This window comes from Peromyscus californicus, unplaced genomic scaffold (genome assembly GCF_007827085.1).
Source record: "Peromyscus californicus insignis strain IS unplaced genomic scaffold, ASM782708v3 Scaffold_4__1_contigs__length_199733344, whole genome shotgun sequence".
Lineage (NCBI taxonomy): Eukaryota > Metazoa > Chordata > Mammalia > Rodentia > Cricetidae > Peromyscus > Peromyscus californicus.
Window position 1 is genome coordinate 54,173,202 of NW_026294562.1, and position 20,157 is coordinate 54,193,358.

Sequence of the window (20,157 nt, forward strand, 5' to 3'; positions counted from 1 at the left end):
CTGTCACATCAAGTTGGGGGCTCTGTTGTCTACTGTCCCCTCCAAACCAACTCAGGAGTACCCATAGTGTTCCAGGACAGCAAAGTTCTAGCCAAGTACCTGCTTCTTTGACAGGTGGCTGCCAGAATCTGCACGATGGCTGATTACTACAGGCCAACCAGAAAAAGCGCTTCAGGAACTCCAGAAGGTAGCCAGGATAAATGGCCACAAAGAAGCCAAACAGACGCTGACCATAGAGGTGAGTCAGGAAAATATGTCCAATAGGGTGTTATCTGTATTGCCTCCAGCTTCCGTTGTCTACTGCACCAACATCTCCATCGAGTTTACCAAGAACATCACATAAACTACCACCATCATCACATGAAGTCATATACCCATCAGTACCACCATCACTACATGAATACTGTTGCTATCACCAATCAAAGCAAGATCATTGTCAACACCTTCAGCAGCAGCATTAGAACCACCACAGCCCATCTCTACAACCACCTCCTCTGCCACAATGGATCTCCTCTTCACCACAACAAACACTATCATTAATATCACCATCAATATCTCTACAAAACACTATCACTATAACATATATCACTTCTGCTATCTTTATCACCACAACCACCATCATCATCACCATCCCCATCATCATCACCATGACCGCCATCATCGCTACCATATCCACCATCATCATCATGTTCACCATCACAATCATCCCCACCCTCCCCATCATCACCACCCTCTCCATCACCATAATCTCTACCTGTTAAGGACTATTGGGGTCCAGCACCTAATAGTCTCTTGTCCAGGGTCCAGGAAAGAATCTATCAACCAGCTGAGAATCTATTCTTAAGGTTGGCAAATCAACCTATGCACACAAAGCTCATTAGTCCATTTTCTTTATCCCTCCTCCAGTCTCTAGCTTTACAATTATATAGCCAAGCAATCACAAACCTCCCCTCGAGCCAGGTTACCGGGCCTGAATTCCTGTAATGTCAGAAAGGCAGGTAAGAATTTTTCTGTGGCAGTGACTGTCAGGCTTTCTTTTACAACCTGAAAAGGGAGTGGTTAAAGGAGGAGGTCAACAGAGAGCTAATGATCAGTTAGTATATCAAAAAGGGAATTTATGTGCTCCATCTACATCCCGAGGAGTGGTTAGGTAAGAAGTTAGTGAGGCTGTAAGAAAGGAGGGTCCGCGCTAAGTTGTGCGAAGCTATTATTTAAGGTCCACCTGACCTAGGCAGTGTCTCTGTGTGGAGTTTACCTTAAATCAGGAAACTAGCATGTGGTGGTCTGGACTGTTATTTCTGTTAGTCCTAGAATGTGGCTAAGGGAGATATCTGATTCCAGTACTAAAATGGGAGAAACAGATGAGCCTGAGGGAAGGAAGCCTTTCCTGAGGCTGTTCTTCAAATATATGTTCTTGAACATATATGTCCAAAGAGTGATCAGTCCACACTATTAGCAGTTCTTAGGAAAAAATCAGTTGGGAAAGTTATGAGGGTACACAAAATTTTCATAACAGAAGACAGCTGATATATAATGAGCCAAATAGCACCAAATATTCCCTGAGATTTGGCTTCCTCTGAAGGAACTCCTTGATCCCTTCAGGTAGTGGCTTTGCCATAACTAGCTGAGTTCTTATAATATATTCCTGCAGCCCGTAGCATCTTCCATCCCCACTGTGTCCATCCCCTCCACCATCATTGCCATCTCCACCATCATCACCATCCCAGCATCACTACCATCATTACTATTCCCACCATCATTGCCATGCCCACCAGGCCCACTATCCCCATCACTCTTACCATCAGCACCATCACCACATCCCTGCCATCACTGCCATCCCCACCATCACTACCAATAACAATACTACTATTATCACCTGTCTCATCCGTGACCTAAACCTGTGTGTCTCACACACCTGCCTCATGGATCCCTTGATGTATCGGGGAAATAAGGTTGTTATTTGAAGCTAGCTATTTTTAGAAAGTATGTGGAGATTCTGCAGAAGATAGAGGACATAGAGTTCTGTGGAGGTACCAGGGGGAGCGACCAGAAACAGGCCAGATAGTTAATGCCAGGCTATGAGGGCTCAAGGTACAAGTGGACTGAATGAGCCCTTAGAGAAGGGGCCAGCTTGGCCAGGGTGGGCATGCCATCATCAGGGTGCCAGTCATCAGGGCTCTTGTGCCTGACAGGCACCTGTGGCTGCTCCTCTGTTCAGTTCAGTAGGCCAGGCCTGCAGAAGAGGCCACAGAGGCCAGAGGAGACCTCTGCTGCCCTTCCCAGTCACAGGTCCAGAGGCCCAGGCCAGGCTAAGCCCTCGATCTTACTCACTTGAGGACCACTGCCTGGACGGCACAGGCCTGTCACCCTAACACTGCTCCTGTTTTCTCCCCTCCTGGAGGTGCTGACATCTAGCATGGCCAGGGAGGCAACTGAGACTCAGGGATCTGTGCTGGACCTGTTCCGTGTGCCCATGCTCTTCCAGAGAACCTGCGTCATCGCATTGGTGAAGTATGATGTGCTGGTCACCTCTCTCAGAGGCACAGCTGGGGCATGGGGGTGGTGTCCAGGAAACCCAGCACCCTCAGGTCTCCCAAGGACATCTGAGAGACAGGAGTCCTAGTAGGCTGGTTTGACAAGGGAGAAGCTGACCTGGGCATGAGTGTGTGCTGGAAGCCAGCTGAGAGGCACGGCTGGAATGGTAGTCCCTGTGGCTGGAATGGTAGTCCCTGCAGCTGGAATGGCAGTCCCTGCGGCTGGAATGGCAGTCCCTGCGGCTGGAATGGCAGTCCCTGCAGCTGGAATGGCAGTCCCTGCAGGAGACCAGGGCCACACTCGCCTGGAGATGGACCATAGCTGAAGAGGACGCTGTTTGCCAGCCTTAACAGCTCGTGGTTACAGTTAGGCCCCAGAGGGTGACAAGGGCTGAGAGTCTCCTTATAGCTCCCATTTCGCAGATGGGAAAAGTAGGTCCCAGATGAGTGAGTAGTTCCTAGTGGGAGACTGTACTTGAACTCTGGCCAAGCAGCTTCCTGGTCCCCATCTATTACCCACCATGCCTTGCACAGAGAGGCCCTGCCTTGAGAAGCACTAGGGATCAGCAAATATCTCCTGTAAGCAAATTTAGTTGGCATGACATCCAAAGAGCATCTGAAAAGGGAAGATGAGGCTTGATTGGAATTTGGTTGCCAATAAAACTAAGTTGAAGCTGGGAGTGCCTGCCTATCATGCAGGAAGCTCTAAGTTCAATCCCCAGCACCACACAAAAATGGATGTGGTAGGCTAGCCTGGGCTACATGAGCCCATCACAAAACCAAAACCAAAAAAAAAAAAAAAAAAAAAAACCCGATGGAAAATAATGTGTCTTTTACACTATAGTTAGCCACATATACGTTATAACCACTAATAATTTATGTCTGAACAAAGAATGGGATCAAATGCTTTTTTTGGTAATATTTCATTTTTAGGTTTTTTTTTTCTTTCTCTTGATAAATTAGAAGGAAGCCAACATTTGAACCCCATCCCCACCCCTCTTTAAAAAAAAAAAAAAAAAACCTTCAAGGCTTCCTGGCTCTCCCAGGGGCCACAGAATATCTTTTGTTATTCAAATCAGAGGCTTTGAAATGCTAACCCTGCCATTACCCACAACTCTCTGCGGTTTCCATGGAAGGGATCCGGTCTAAATCCTCCACAGTCAGTGTCCACAGAAGTCTGAGAAGCTGGAACCTCTGTCACACCAAGCTTTGCTCTGCAGCCGTCACCCAGGCTGTCGACATCTACTGGGCAAAGCCACTGGGGGCTTAAGAGTGGTGAGGAATCACCTCACCTTGTAGCCACTACTAAATTCGAGCACCTTGGAGCTGGAGGATGAGGCCACCCTGTCCTCAGGAGTGACTGAGGAGTCAGGGAGCTTGGGAACCAGGTGGCCCTTCTGGAGGCCCTCCATGCTCCTGTGGCTCTGTCCTGGGATGCTCTCCCCGGCTGAGGAACATGCTCCCTCTTTGCTGTCACCTTCCCTGGGACAAAGCCAGTGAGAGATGATGCTTCGGGCTGGGGTCACTCCTTGGTGGCATGCACCTGATTCTGGCTCTGCCCACAGCTTTTCCCTATTGTTGTCCTATTATGGCCTGGTCCTGGACCTGCAAAGCCTGGGCGGGAACATCTTCCTCTTGCAGACCCTCTTTGGAGCCGTGAACTTCCTGGGCCGAGCCACAGCCGTCCCATTGCTCAGGTTCCTGGGCCGCCGCAGGACCCTGGTAGGCTTCTTTGCCCTGGCGGGGTTCTGCATCTCAGCCAATGCGCTGGTGCCACAAGGTGAGACAAGAGGCTGAGCAGGGAGGCCAGGGCAGAGTCCTGTCACCCAGCCACGCCACGCCCTTCCACGCCACTTCTTTTTTCTCTTGAACCACAGCCACGGCACCTCAGTTCTGCCTGGTCTGTGACCATCACAAAGCCCCTGACCATTTCCCAGAGGAGGAAACTGGGGTTCAGAGAAGTGAAGCAGTTTCCTGAATTACTCAGTGACACAGACAGCCAGGGTTTGGACCTGAGTGGGCTGAAAGGGCGTGTGCGTGCGTGCGTGCGTGATTTTTCAGACTTGCATCTGTTCGGGTGTTTCTTCTTGTCACTTGTTTTGGCTTCAGTTGCTTGGAGACAGGACTTCAAGTAGCTCAGGCTGGCCTCAGACTCCCATGTAGCCTTGGATCGCCTTGAACTCCTAATCCTCCTGCCCTGCCTGCCTGCTTCTGGGATCACAGGTGAGTACCACCACGCCAGGCAGCAGTGGTAACAGGTACTCTTCTTCCTCCTTCTTCTCTTTCTCCTCTTCCCCGTCCTCTGAGACAAAGTCTCACTACTGGATGGCCTGAATCTTGCTATGTAGACCAGGCTGGCCCTTAGAGCTCCACTCGCTTCTGCCTCCCAAGCGCTAGGATTGAAAGTGTTACACCACACCTGCCATGGCAGCGTCTCCTTGCTTGTTAACGCAGCTGGTCTCTCCTACGCACGGTGCTGGGGAGGCTCTGGGGACCAGGAGTTGGTTTTTTCTTCTGGATGGAGCTGTAGTACCTGATACCCTCCCGTTGCCCCTCTCAAGGCTCAGCTGGAGACTGGGGAAAGGGACCTGTGTCCTGCACTACAGTAATAGCCAGGAGGAATGCAGAGAGATGCCCCTGCTGGCAGCCCGCAGGGTCTGAGTGAAGGAGAAGGTGACCTGTGCCTGACCCTGGGCCACAGCAATCCCCTCCACCCACCCCAAAATAGGGCAGTATGCAGAGCTCTGAGAAGTCTTCAGAGGTGAAGTCTTTTGGTGAGACTATACTTGACTGGGACTTACGTGTTGCTGTGACAGAGCATCATAACCAAGACAACTTGGAGAGGGAAGGGCTCCCGTGGCTTATAGTTACAGAGGGTCACAGTCCGTGAGGGCAGAGCTGAGACAGCAGGCTGAAGACATGCCAGCTGTAAGCTGAACACCAAGGACTCACATCTCAACCACACAGGAAGCAGGGAGGGCACAGGATGGCGATGGAAGGCTTTTGAAACCTCCAAGGCCACCCCTGGGACATAATCCTCCAGCATGGCCACACCTTCTAGTTCTCCACAAACAGCCACCAACTGAGAATAAACATTCAAACTTATAGGGAACATCATGTTAAAACTATCAGTTTTTGGTTTTCTGTCCCATGTGTACATGTGTGTGCACACATGTAAGCTTGTTCAGAGATCAGAGGTCAACCTCAGATGTTATTCCAGAAATGTTATCCATATCCCCCCTTTTTTTTAAAAAAAAAAAAAAAGACAGGGTTTCACTATGTAGCCTTGGCTGGCCTGAAACTCACAGAGATCCACCTGCCTCTGCTTCCTGAGTGCTTGGATTAAAGGTGTGGGCCACCATGCCCAGCAGTCCGTATCTTTTGAGACAGAGTTTCTCTGTCTCAAAAGTGACTCTGGACTGGAATTCAGTGTTTAGGCTAGACTTCCTGGCTAGCCAGCCCCAGCAGGCACAGGTCTCTACCTCCTCAGCACTAAAATTATAATATACACCACCACACCAGCCTTTAACTTGGGTGTGATCGGCTCAGGCCCTCATGCCTTTGAGACAAGCACTGTGTGAAACTGAGCCCTCTCCACGACCTCTATAAGACTTTTTCCAGCCAGGCAGTGGAGACATACTCAGAATGCAGAGGCAGACAAAGCTCTGTGCTACACGAAGAAACCCTGTCTCAAAGACAGCAACAGCCAAAAGACTCCCCGCCCCCGGAGTGAGGATGGCTGGGTGAGTGCTGTACCACTGAGGCGTACCTCCAGCCCCTGTGAGACCAGGTCAGACAGTGCAGGGGGACAAAGTTCAAGCCAGACTCACAGGAGAGTGAACCAGCCTCGGCTTCCAGCTAGGGGTTCTGTCATGCGGCCACGGGTCCTCACAAATAGGTCAAAGGGTAATAAGAAGGTTGTAGGCACCTGGGCGTCCCAGAGCCCTGCTATGGACCTGGCATGGCATAGCCTCCCTGTCATGGAAATACTGTGAATTTGCCCCAGGTTTGACCACCCCAACACACCTGTCTTTCTTCCCTGGCCCCTGGTCAGGTACCTCGTGCCACACTGTGTCCTCACCTGGTGCTAGGTAGCCCGGCACCGCATTGGCTCTGCCCAGGACTGCTGACTCCACCTCACTGTCGCCATTGTACCTGCAGACCTGCAGACTCTTCGTGTGGCCCTGGCCATCCTAGGGAAAGGCTGTTGCGGGGTCTGTTTGTCGTCTCTCTCTGTGTACAAGACAGAGCTCTTCCCCACACAGCTGAGGTAGGTGCTGTTGGGACCCCAGGAGTGGGTGTGGTCGTAGAGCCAGGGACGGACGCCCCCAGAGGTTCAGTGGGGAGCGCTGACAGGGCCCCTTAAAGCCTCCAGGATACCCAGGCTTGAGACTGGGTTTGCTGTTTTGAGACCAACTCTCACCATGTAGGCCAAGCTGGCCTCCCGTTCACAGGAATCCTCCTGCTTCAGCTTTCTGACCAACACCATGCCTGGCCTTCACTAATGTGTTTTGATGGTGTCTGTTGACTTCCCCTATAATATGGAGACTCAGAGCTGGGAGCTGAGTGGCCTGGTAAACACTGAGGCTGCCCCCAGGTGCCCAGAGACACAGAGGATGCTGTGTCTAGAGAGTTACCTTGAAGATCCATGGGGAAACCAAGGTGGGTTCCGTGGAGGAGGTGGCTGCTTCTGGAGATAAGACAGTGACTCTTGTACCCAGCTATCCCACTCCTGAATCCCTGGGCCCCCGCCATACCACCTTCCAGCCACAGTGGCAACTGTATCTGAGCCTCTTCTCCTCCCACAGGATGACAGCAGATGGCTTCCTGCAATCTGTGGGCCGCCTAGGATCCATAACAGGCCCCTTGATTAAGATGGCCAGCCAGACCCTGCCCCTGATACCACCACTCTCACCTATGGAGCTTTTCCCATTGCCTCAAGCCTGGTCCTCCTGTTCTCCCTCCCGGAGACCCAGGGAATTCCACTCCCCGACACCATCCAGGACTTGGAGGGCGGGTGAGTACGCTGGGTCACCTGGGCTGGGTCACCTGGGCTGGGTCACCTGGGCTGGGTCACCTGGGCTGGGTCACCTGGGCTGGGTCACCTGGGCTGGGTCAGGCTTCCTCTTGGACTGAAGAGAGATGATCGGGGCTGCAGGGACAGACAGCTACTTTCAGGACTTGTGCCCCTGAAGCCACTGAAGTTCTGACTGCCCTGTGACGGTGGTGACTGTTTCCATCTCCAGGATGAGGAAGGCTCAGGGAAGCAAGGCTACAGGCCCAAGGTCTCCCAGGGAGGTGATGCCTGTAGCTTAGTCAGGAAAATGGTGTGGATGGGGGCACAGACTGAATGCCCACCTGTGTGGACAAGTTACAGAACCTCTCTGGCCAAAACTGGCACAGGAAGACATCAATGGTCTCTGATGTCCTAGCCCCAAGTTCCTGTGAATTCCTGGCTCAGAGGGAGAAGAGCTGAGTTCTTTGGTAGAACTCCAGTCACCCATCCTGACATCTGATACGATGCTCCTGAGCAGGGAAGGAAATGAGAACTCCCAACTACTTCCTATAACCAGCATCTCCTTCGCCTCTGCGTCCTCAGATGTGGAATGGGGGCTAGAGGGAAGACCACCAGGCCTGGGGAGACAGTTCGATGGGTGAAGGGTTTGCCTTACAAGCCTGAAGGCCTAAGTTCAGTCCCCAGAACCCGTGGGAGGAAAAAAGTAGGCATGTTGATATGCCCTTATCATCCCAGTATCGAAAAGGTAGACACAAGCAGATCCCAAGGTTCCCTAGCTAGCCAGTCTGGCATACTTGGCAAGCTCCAGGCCAGTGAGAGATCATGTCTCAAAAAACAAGGTAGATGGACGTGGTGGCATACGCCTTTAATACCTGGGATTGAAGAAGAGGCGAGTGGGTCTCGGAGTTCCAGGCCAACAGGGCTATTTAGTGAGATTAAAAAAACAAAAACAAAAATAAAATGACCACCACCTGAAGAATGATACTCAAGGTTGACCTCTGGCCTCCACACTCATGCTCATACATGTGTACACAGAGAGAGAGGGTGGGAGGGAGGGAGGGAGGGAGGGAGAGGGAGAGGGAGAGGGAGCGAGAAACAGAGAGAGCGCATGCGCACTGGCTTCACTCACACTCAACTTCAGGATTAAATGATTGTCTGGAGTTTCAGTTCGAGGCTCTCACTGGACTGACTCTCCCTTCAGCTCCTGTATCCTTGGTGATCAGGCCCTGGGGGCGGGGGGGGCTCTCCTGTTGTCAAGCAGCTGGCACTTTGCTACTTAGTAAGCCCCTCCTCTTTTTTATTCAGTGCTGGGGCTGGAAGCTATGCCCTCACTTGCCCTCATTCGTGCTAGACCAGCATCTCATCTCTAAACTACATTTGCAGCCCACTTATTGTCTTTTTATTTTTGCAGACAGGGTTTCTCTGTGTAGCCCTGGCTGTCCTGGAACTCTCTCCCTATAGACCAGGCTGGCCTTGAACTCACAGAGATCCGCCTGGCTCTGCCTCCCAAGTGTTAGGATTAAAGGTGTGCGCCACCACCACTGGCATTTTGTTTGTTTTTGGTTTTGGCACATATTGTCTTACTATAGCATCCTCTCAAAGCAGTCGTATAGCTGTCCAATTTCACTGTTAAGGGAACTGCAGCTCAGAAAGGGTATGTCGCTCATCTGAGGACTCCCAGCTGAAAGGCAGGGAAGCTGATTTAATTGACTGATTTTTAAAAAAAGATTTATGTAGTATTTTTATTTTATGTATATGAGTATTCTGCTTACGTGTACGTATGTGCAATGTGTGTATGCCTGGTATCCAAGGAGACCAGAAAGAGACATCAGATTCCCTAGGAACATCGAGCTATGGGTGGTTGTAATCACCATGTGGCTGCTGGGAATCAAACCTGGATCCTCCGCAAGGGCAGCAAGGGTTCCCAAGAGCTGAGCTGTCTCTCCAGTCCACTGTTTTTGTCTCTTCAGTGAGAGTCCCACTGTGTAACCTGGCTGGCCTGGAGCTCACGATTTCCATCAACCTGACCTTGAGTTTCAGACAGTTTTCCTCCCTCAGCCTCCGAGCTGCTGGGATCACAAACTTTTACCACCACACTCAATTTAACGCCTCTGGGCCATGTTGATCTGAGTGGTTTGTGCTGCCACCAGGGGACATGATGACATCCAGCCTGAGCTGCTGCCAGGGCCATGTCTGGATTCATGGGTCTGAACAGCCACCTGATACCATGTCGGTGTCCGAGGGCCTGCCATACTGATCTGGGTGGCCTGTGTTGCTATCGGGGGGCCATGGTGATGTCTGGGCTGAGCTGTGACCGAGAGCCACATCTGGGTCCATGTTCCTGTTGCAGCTGGTGTCTGTGATAATGTCCATGGCCTGTGTTTCCACAGGGGTCACAGAAACCATGCATATTGAAATCCGAGGGCCAGGCTGAATTGTCCCTGCCCTTCACTGGCCCTGGGATAGCTGGCCCTGCCCCTCACTGGCCCTGGGATAGCTGGCCCTGCCCCTCACTGGCCCGGGGAAAGCTGGCCCTGCCCCTCACTGGCCCTGGGATAGCTGGCCCTGCCCCTCGTTGTATACTGCAGTAGAAGAGCTGGATCTGCCCCTCCATGGGAGAACTACCCTCCACCCACCCACCCACACACTCAGGAGAGATGGCCCCAACCCTTACCATGGGCGTGGGAGAGCTGGCCCCATGACATTGGTCTAGGAGAGCTGGCTCTACCCGCTGCTCAGCTGATGGGGGTGGTCCCAGTGGCCCGGACTGACCAACTTAGCTACCTACAGACCCACATCCTGGGCCTTGGGGTTGCCCACCCTAACATCTACCCTGGCTATGACCTGCTGGAGTTCATTAAGGGACTGGTCCTGCAGAAAGCTAACCACCGGCTCTCCATGACTCTGGGCAACAGCAGAATACCTGGGAGGGGTTTTGGTGAGAGTTTAGTGATGGTGCACCGGAGGTCAGAGACCTTGAACCAGACCATTTTGCGGGTGGAGCTGATTGAACAAAAGGGGGGTACTGCGTGACACAAGGCAGCTCCCGAGGGCACTAGGATGAGTGAAGAGGTGTTGGAAAGGTGGAGGAGCAAGGCGGATTGTTTGTTTGTTTTTAATTAATTTTGGGGGATTCTCTTGGGGAGCATGCTGCAGAGATGAGGGGCAGATATGGAGGGACTTGGAGGTGAGTGGGATTGGGGTACATGGTGTGAAATTCTCAAAGAACCAATAAAGAACTATGTTTAAAAAAATATTGTTCCAGATGACTGTTATTTTTAAATAAATTTCTCTTAAGATTTTTTTTCAATTAAAAAAAAAAAAGACACCAAGAACTACACCTGGTCCTTTAGTGTGGAGGGGACCCCTCTCACACACTCGTCTTTTTTATTTCCTCAAATCTCCCAAATCCATCTCCTCCTCCTTGGCTCTGGATGCTGCTCAGAATGTGAACTGGTCCCTGACATCCACGTAGTACACTCTACCCCCAAACACACACACACACACACACACACACACACACACACACACACACACACACCAGCCACAACACTTAGGAAACACAGTTCAAGAGAGTGTGATGGCATGCATTTGTAATCCCAGCGACTAGGAGTCTGAGTTAGGATTACTGTAAATCAGAGGCCAGTCTTAGACACGTAGTGAGTTCCGGGTTAGCCTGGCCTTGAATGAGACCTGGGGATGGAGGTGGAGGAGATGGGGAAGAAGAAACAGAATTCAAACCCAATCCTCTCTACTTAAAACCCTCCCAGGGTTCATGAAAATATCCACACTGAGCTGGCAAGATGGCTCAGCAGGTACAGGTTCTTGTTACCACCTGATGACCTGAGTTTGGTCCTCAGGACACACATGGTGGGTAGAAGGAAAGAACTGACTCTAAAAAGTCCTCTCTCTCTCTCTCTCTCTCTCTCTCACACACACACACACACACACACACACACACACACACACACACCACAGTGTGCATGCCTACACACATACATACACACAAATGAATTTTAGAATGACCATATACATCTTCTGCCTCCACAACCACAAAGAGCCCCTATCAGTCCCCAGCCTTATTTATCATTAGAATACATTTTTAAAGGACTCAAATCTTCAAAGGAATGTTTGGGTGGCATCCTGGAGTTAAATTAAATTAGAAATAAGTAACAAGAATTGGAATGCCCATTGCATGATCGTGAAGACCAGAGTTCAGATCCCACATAACAAACCAGGTGTCTTTTGCACACCTCAACCCCCACCCCCCCCACCCCCGCTCCAAGGGAGGTGGAGTCAGGAGGATGGCTGTGCTTGCTGGCTTCCAGCCTGGCCAAGAAAACATGAGCCCCAGGTTCAGGGCAACAGCTTGCCTCCAAGGAGCAGGCAGAGGGTGACAGAGGACACCTGATAGCCCTTTCTGGTCTCCACACACACACATAGGCATATACATCTGCACATACATACACCAGAAATAAATCTTTTTTAAAAAACCAGTAACAAAAAGATATCTAGTATATATGGGTATAGTGACCATGCCCTTAATTCCAGCACCCAGAAGACTGGGGTAGGTGGATCTCTGTGAGTTCAAGTCAAGCTTCATCTACATAGCAAATTCCAAGCCAGCCAGGGCTGTATAGTGAGACCCTGTAAGAAAGAATGAAAAAAGAGAGAAAGACTAGAACATTTTTTTAAAATGAATTTAGCTAACACAAAGGAAATGATGAAGAAAAACAAGAAGGAAAACCACTGAAACCTGAAGTCTGTTCTTTAGAATGATCAACAAAATTAAAAACCTCTAGTTATACAAATGATGGTGAACATTGACAATGTCGCAATAAGAGATGAGGTAACAGTACAAACCCTACAGACAGCACAAACAGTTATGAGCAACCTTTTACCAATAAATTTGATACAAAACTGAAACTAACAAGTTTCTTTCTTTTCTTTTTTTGTCATTTTTCAAGATAGGGTCTCACTATGTAGCCCTGGCTGTCCTGGAACTTTCTCTGTAAACCAGACTGGCCTTGAACTCACAGAGATCTACCTGCCTCTGTTTTCTGAGCACTGGGATTAAAGGCATGTATCACTACTGCCCAGCAACTAACAAGTTCCTTAAAAAATAGAAATGTCCCTTGAGATGCTGAGGCAAGGAGGGGTACGGCATGATCATGAGTACTTGACTAGTGTGTGCAAGGCCCAGGACTCTATCTTCAGCACAGATAAGAAAAGAAAAGAAAGAAGGAAAAAAGATGGGGCTAGGGAGATGGTTCAGGGGTTTGAGAACACTGGATGCTTTTCCAGAGGACTTCAGTTCAGTTTCCAGTGGCCATGTGGCAACACACAATCATCCCTACCTAATTCCAGTTCTAGGGGATCCAATGCCCTCTACTGACCTCCATAGGCACCAAGCACGGGCATGCTACATATATACACATATAGGCAAAACTTATAAAAATAAATATTTTTAAAAGAAGGGGCTGGAGAATGGCTCAGTGGTTAAAAGCACTGGCTGCTTTTGCAGAGGACCAATACTCACATGGCAGCTCACAACTGTTTGCCACTCCAGAGGGGTTTGAAATTCTTTTCTGGCTTCCACCGGCATCACACACGCACAGGATACACAGACATATGTGCTGCTGTGGAATAATCCTTTTGTACACTGTGAAGATTTGTCACTCAGACTGGTTTAATAAAAAGCTGAACAGCCAATAGCTAGGCAGGATTTTCAGGGCAGAGAGAATGCTGGGGAGAAGAAGGGCAGAGTCAGGGGAGACACATGAGATGCAGAGTGAGCAAGACAGGAAGCATGTACACGAGTTAAGCAAGCCTCGGGGCAGCACACAGATGAATAGAAATGGGTTAATTTAAGTTATAAGAGCTAGCTAAAAACAAACCTAAGCTATTGGCCAAGCATTTATAATTAATATTAAGTTTCTGTGTGGTTATTTGGGGAGTGGCTGGGAGAAAAAAAAGTCTGCCTACAATATGCAGGCAAATAACTCAGGCATATGCAGGCAAATAACTCAGGCACACACAAAAAAGCAAATAAATAAATAAATAAATAAATAAATAAATAAATAAATAAATAAACAAGAAAAAGAGAATGACACATCTTTTCCTGGGGAGACACAACACACACATCTACTCACCCTAGTAAGGGGGTCTACAACAGAGCAAAGTACAGACACCACCAAAGTCCAACTTGGTGAAGCAATGAGTCTTATCGGGGTTACTTACAGGAATATAATGAGGAGTCACTTACAGGAGCAAAAATTACTCAAAGATAGCTGCATCATCAAGGCCCATGCTAGCATGGATGACAGCTCACAAAAGCTAGGAGCTCACTGAGCAGCCTGTAGGCACCTCAAAGGGCTGGAGAGTTGTCTAAACCTCTTCCAGGAAACTCAGCTGGTTTCTGCTTCTTCCAGGCTTCTTCTGGTCTCAGTCTTTGCATCTTTTCTCCTCTGAGAGTCATCCTGGTGGCTGAGCTTCACTTCTCTGGGAGGGACTCTCAGCCTTAACTGTTTACTCTAGCAGGGAGGGGCTTAGTGAATCTGATCAGTTTCAGGGACTTCCTGGAGCTTTTTTTTTTTTCAAGTTGTTTACCTTCCAGGATGAGGGAATGTATCAATTTTAGATGAAACAGTGTGGTGATATATTATGTATAAAATAAACTTGCCTGAGGATCAGAGGACAGAGCCAGTCACAAGATTAAACATAGAGGCCACACAGTAGTGGCACACACCTTTAATCCTAGCACTTGGGAGGCAGAGATCCTTCTGGATCTCATGAATTCAAAGCCACCCTGGAGTACATGAGATTGATTCAGTCTAGGAGAGAAACAGAGGTAGGTAGTGGTGGCACACACCTTTAATCCCAGTACTTGAGATCTCATGCCTTTGCTAACAGTATTTAGGAAGCACACACACCATTAAAACCAACAATAGGAAAGAAGTGAAATGGCTGAGTGGAGAAAGGCATATAAGGTGTGAGGAGACAGGAACTAGAGCCCTTCTTTCGACTGAAGACTCAGGAATTCAGTCAGAGGATTCATGGAGATAGGATCTCACCTTCCATTTGGCCTGAGGATTCGGTAATGGTGACAAGTTTCTCTAGTGGCTTGTTCCTTTGTCTCTCTGATCCTTCAACATTTACCCCAATATCTGGCTCTGGCTTTTTCTTAAAGACAATTAGAATTTGTACAACAAAACAGTTACACAATGGAGACAGAGAAAGGTGAGAGGGAGGGAGGAAGAGAAAGGGGAAAATGCTAATTCTATTAGCCTTGAGTCTATTAAAGAAGTTTAATTTATGGTTAATCCCCTCTCAGGATCAGACAGCTTCACTGGTAAATTTTCCAAACACTTCAGCAAGGAACAGCATCAGTTCTAAACAAACTATTCCAGAAAGCTGAATACAGGTAATTATTCCCCAGGTTAGTCAATGAGGCTGGTATCACACCATTAGCAAACCTAGCCAAGGACATTGGCAGAAAACCACGAATCAGTGTCCCTAATGAACACAGACACCAGCTCTCTTTTCTACGGTGCTGGACACCAGCAGCCTCACAGATGCCAGATCCAGCAAGCACTTTACTCTGAGTGGCTTCCTCAACCTGTGACCAACACACAAGACAGAACAACATAAACGTTAACAGCTGAGTCTATTAATAATAACACATTGTAAAAAGGGAGCCACAACCACATGAACTCTATTCCAGAAATACAAAGTCTGTTGAACATTTGAAAATCAGATTAACAAATTAAATTATTAACCAACTTAAAACAAAAAGATTCATGCTCAACCAAGTAGTAGTGTACACCCCTGACCCCAGTACTTGTGAGGTTAAGAAAGAGGATGATATATTTAAAGCCAGCCTAGGCTGCCAAGTTAAATCTTGTCTCAACACACATACACCCCAAAATTTCAAAATAGATAAACAAAATGTTCCCCTCAGTAGATGTGCAAAAGGCATTAGCAAAAGTTCACAATGCATTCTCAATAAGCACATGAGTAAAACAGGACTTAAAGAGGCTACCTCAAGTGATAAGACATCTGTGCCCAGATGGCTGTCCTGCTGTCCCAGCAGTAACTGGGTCCTGAAGGGTGAGAGGCAGACATTTCCTGCAAACTTGGGGCAGAAAATGGGGAGGTTCACTCCTGAAGCTTCCCTTCAGTGTTGCCCCTCATCAGAGCAATAAGGCATTAGAAAACTTGTGTGATTTTTTTTTTCCTGTTTTTTCGAGACAGGGTTTTTCTGTGTAGCTTTGGAGCCTGTCCTGGATCTCACTCTGTAGACCAGGCTGGCCTCGAACTCATGGAGATCTGCCTGGCTCTGCCTCCCGAGTGCTAGGATTAAAGGCGTGAGCCACCACCACAGGCCCTTGTGTGATATTTTGATCACATTCTGAGGCTCCTGAGACTGCCAATAAAGTTTATTTTGAATCAGAGGGTGGAGCTAGCTACTATTTGACCAAAATTAACCATAGAGGTTTTGGAGGACTGAGGACAGATAGAGAGACACAGGAAGTAGTAAGGTGGGGCTTAAAGAGGGTCTTGGCCATTTTGGATCAAGAAATGAGAGAGAGAGAGAGAGAGAGAGAGAGAGAGAGAGAGAGAGAGAGGTCACTGGTTGCTTCTCCGCCTCTTCTCTGATCATTCAGGTTCTTATCCTGATATCTGACTCTTGTGTTTTTATTGATAAAGAATAATTAGATAAATGCTTCATTTGGCATCCAACTAGGGGCACAAGATCACAAATAATCATTCACTGCTGGATTTGCAGCTGCCAGAGACACTATGGTGGTGGCTGGCTTTGCTTCCCTCCCCCTAGGCCCTCTGTCTGAGTCTGGGGTTTTCCCATTGCAGCCTCTCTATGGCAGCTTCCAGCCCTGGCCCCAAACTCCACAGGTGGCTGGACCCTAAATGCTATTGGCGTTAGCCACCCACCACTAGCCGGCTCATGCCCTCACTTCCTGCCACATGTACTTCTTCTGTACATTCCCCTGTGTCCGCTTTTCAGGCAGCTGGCTCCCTCTCCCTGTGGGTTTCTGGTTTCCCTGGACCTGGACTACCTCCTTGGGCTTCGGTCACATCAGATCAGCTGCCTTGACATCTGCTTGGATTTTACTGCTGCTGCCACCTCCACACACCCTCAGCCGCCAGGCATACGCAAGCAACTGCAATTGCACTCAGCCAGGCTGTACGTTGCCCCCATTCTCTGCCCAGCTGTGCTGCATGGGGACAGCCAGCCTCACACTTCATTGTCATCGTCAGCAGATCTGGTGAGACACCTGGGAATTCTTAAGTGGAGGAATTAGTTTAAAAATATTACCCACCCCCCATTAAGAATAGGGAACAGTATTATTGTGCAGGTACTTAGGTCTCTATATGGCTCCACAATGGATGGTTTGAGTATGGAACAATTAAATGAAGGGATAATCGACTTAGTTGGGATTGACATAATATCAATTATAATCACTATCAGTTTGGTAATTCATGTTTTATTCTTTTTTTTTTTTTTTTTTTTTTTTTTTTTTTTTTTTTTTTTTGGTTTTTCGAGACAGGGTTTCTCTGTGTAGCTTTGCGCCTTTCCTGGAACTCGCTTTGGAGACCAGGCTGGCCTCGAACTCACAGAGATCCGCCTGGCTCTGCCTCTCATGTTTTATTCTTTAAAAAATATTTTGATATCAAGCCCAAAAAAATTGATTGATAAGATACAATCCTTAGAAACTAATGAAACTGAGAAAAATATTCACACACAGACAGAGGAGTTTACAGCAGAAGTTACCACACCATTGCATTATGAAACTGAAGAGGAGTGGCCCAAGGTTATTAGAAACCCAACCTTAATTTATCCAGTTACCATTCAAGAACAACCACCAGATGATAGGTACACCCAAGGCTATTCAGAAGTTAACTGGGATCCGATAAAAATGTTAGATTTGAAGAGATTTAAGCAATAGTTGCATATGGTATGCATTCACCTTTTGTAGAGCAGGTGTTAAATTCAGGGGCCACTCAGAATAGAATTATTCCACAAGACTGGAAATATTTAGTTACAGCAATATTGGAATGTGGTCCTCAGTTACAATGGAAAACACGGTGGAGAGAGAGAGCTAGGGTCATAGAACAATGAAGTAAGGCTAGAGGTATGGAAATCTCTAAAGAACAGTTTCCTGGTGAGGCCCAGTTTGTTGATTTGGAAAGACAGATTACATTTGATGATCACATCTTGGCTCTATGCTTTACAACAGCTTTGAATTGAGATGAGGTTGCTTGGGATAGGCTTGAAGAATCAGGAAGGAGGACTGAGTCATTTATTAAAATTATACAAGGCCCAAAAGAAGCCTTCACTGATTTTTTACAAGGATTGACTTCAGCTGTAAATAGAATAGCAGATCCAGATCTAGACAAATATTAATTGAATCTTTCGCATTTTAAAATGCTAATTCAGAATGTGAAAGGGTGATTAGGCCTTTAAAGGCAAGATCAGCACCCATAGGGAAATACAGCTGATATTGAATCTCACACTTATGATGATACTTGGATAGGAGAAGTGATTTCTAAAAATTTTTAAGAAAAAATCAAAAGGTTAGATGTTTTAACTGTGGTAACCCAGGTCATCTGAAAAAGGACTGTAGTCAAGGCATTCCAAGGAACAACGTTTTTTCTAGAGATAATCCAAATAGAAGGCCTCAGCCTTCTGGAATATGCAGAAGGTATGGCAAAGGCCAGCATTGGACTAAAGAATGCAGATCAACATGGGAGAGGCACAGTAACCCTCTGCCACCAGGAAATGCCTTAGGGGGCCTCTTGCAGGCCCCTGTGTCAAATTTGGTTCAATCATCCCCTGTCAGCACTGGGGAAACTACTCTACAGAGCAATTAAGACAATGCCTGTTGTGAAAAACCATACTGCTCTGGATGAAAGAACAGCTTCATTTGATAAAACAAAATTGTCAGGAGAGACTATGAAACAAGTATTTTGGCAAACTTCTATAAATGAACAAAGACCAAAGCTAAAAATGAGAGGTAAATGGCACTGGTTGGTGGCACTGGTTACGGGTGGAAAAGTCATGGGCCACGGCCATGACTACCAGAGTTACAAAGAGCTTCATTAGGAGGGAAAAAGGGGGAGGAGAGAGGAGATCCAGGCCTGGGGGAGGGAGCAGAGCAGGGTACAGAGAGAGAGGGTGGGGTCTGCGTCCGACTTTTTAAGGCATAGGTTGCATGACCACTTTGTGCATACGTAGTCTCCAGTGCCCCCTGATGCTGTAACACAACCCCAAGCTGTGCATGTGCCAGAGTGAGGGCAGGATCCTAACAAAAAATACAAATAAGTGGCATTGAAATTGAGGGTTTTGTAGACATGGGGCAGATGTAACAATAATTGCACCAAAATCTTGGCATCCAAATTGGCCTCTTCAGGGGGGTAAATGTTCAGATTCTAGGGATTAGAACTTCATCTCAGGTAAAACAAAGTACAAGATGGGTCAAGTGTATAGGACCAGAAGGACAGATAAGAAATTTAAAGCCATATGTGGCAGACATAGCAATGAATTTATGGGGACATAATTTGTTACAGCAATGGAATACCCAGATTAACATTACTCTAATCTCAGAAATAAAACATAAACTAATGTATGCTTCTGAGAAAAATATTAAAAGGTATTATCAAGAATGGTCTCCAGACATTCAGGTTGTACATAAACAGGGCATAACAGCTGCTGATCTTTCAAAGGTACCAGCAGCCCTACCTTTAAAACGATTGACTGACAAACCTGTTTGAGTGGAACAAAGGTCTTTGACATCAGAAAGAAATTACAGGCCTTAGAACAGCTGGTACAGGAACAGCTAAATGCTTAACATATTGAAGAATTGACCAGTCCTTGGAATTCTCCTATATTTGTCATTAAAACAAAATCTGGAAAATGGAGAATGGTAACAGATCTAAGGGCTATTAATAAGGTGATTCAACCAATGGGCTCTTTACAGTCTGGAATTCCCTTGTCTTCTCTATTACCTAAAGGATGGTCTATTATAGTGATTGATTTAAAAGACTGTTTTTTTTTTACTGTACATCTACAAGAACAGAATAGAGAAAATTTTGCCTTCACAGTGCCTTCTTATAATAATTCCCAGCCTGTTAAAGGGTATCAGTGGAAAGTTCTTCCACAAGGACTGTTAAACAGCTCCACCCTGTGCCAATATTTTGTGTAACAGCCATTGGAAATGATTCATAATTAGTTTCCTCAATCTATAATTTACCTTTATATGGATGATTTCTTACTAGCTGATTCAGATGCAGACACCTTATAGAAAATGTTTGAAGTAAAGAAAATTTTGTCTTGTTGGGGATTACAAATTGCTCCTGAAAAAATACAAAGAGGAGATTCTATTAATTACCTAGGATATAAAATAAGTTAACAAAAAATTCAACCACAGAAAGTACAAATCAAGAGAGATCAATTTCAAACTCTTAATAATTTTCAAAAATTGCTGAGAGATATTAACTGGCTATGGCCCACAATTTGATTGACAACTCAAGAACTAAGTAATTTATTTCAAACTTTATAAGGTGATAAGGATTTAAATAGTCTAA

General features: G+C 47.2%; 1 protein-coding gene across 1 annotated transcript in view; it reads left to right on the forward strand.

The window, feature by feature from the left end:
• LOC128123796 (solute carrier family 22 member 11-like) overlaps nucleotides 1-20,157 on the forward strand; it is a 51,512-nt gene that overhangs the window by 11,794 nt on the left and 19,561 nt on the right. Inside the window, 6 exon segments of the mRNA XM_052760102.1 lie at nucleotides 115-274; nucleotides 2,429-2,511; nucleotides 4,100-4,314; nucleotides 6,696-6,804; nucleotides 7,343-7,442; nucleotides 7,445-7,551. Of these exon segments, the coding sequence (XP_052616062.1) occupies nucleotides 115-274; nucleotides 2,429-2,511; nucleotides 4,100-4,314; nucleotides 6,696-6,804; nucleotides 7,343-7,442; nucleotides 7,445-7,551 (774 nt within the window).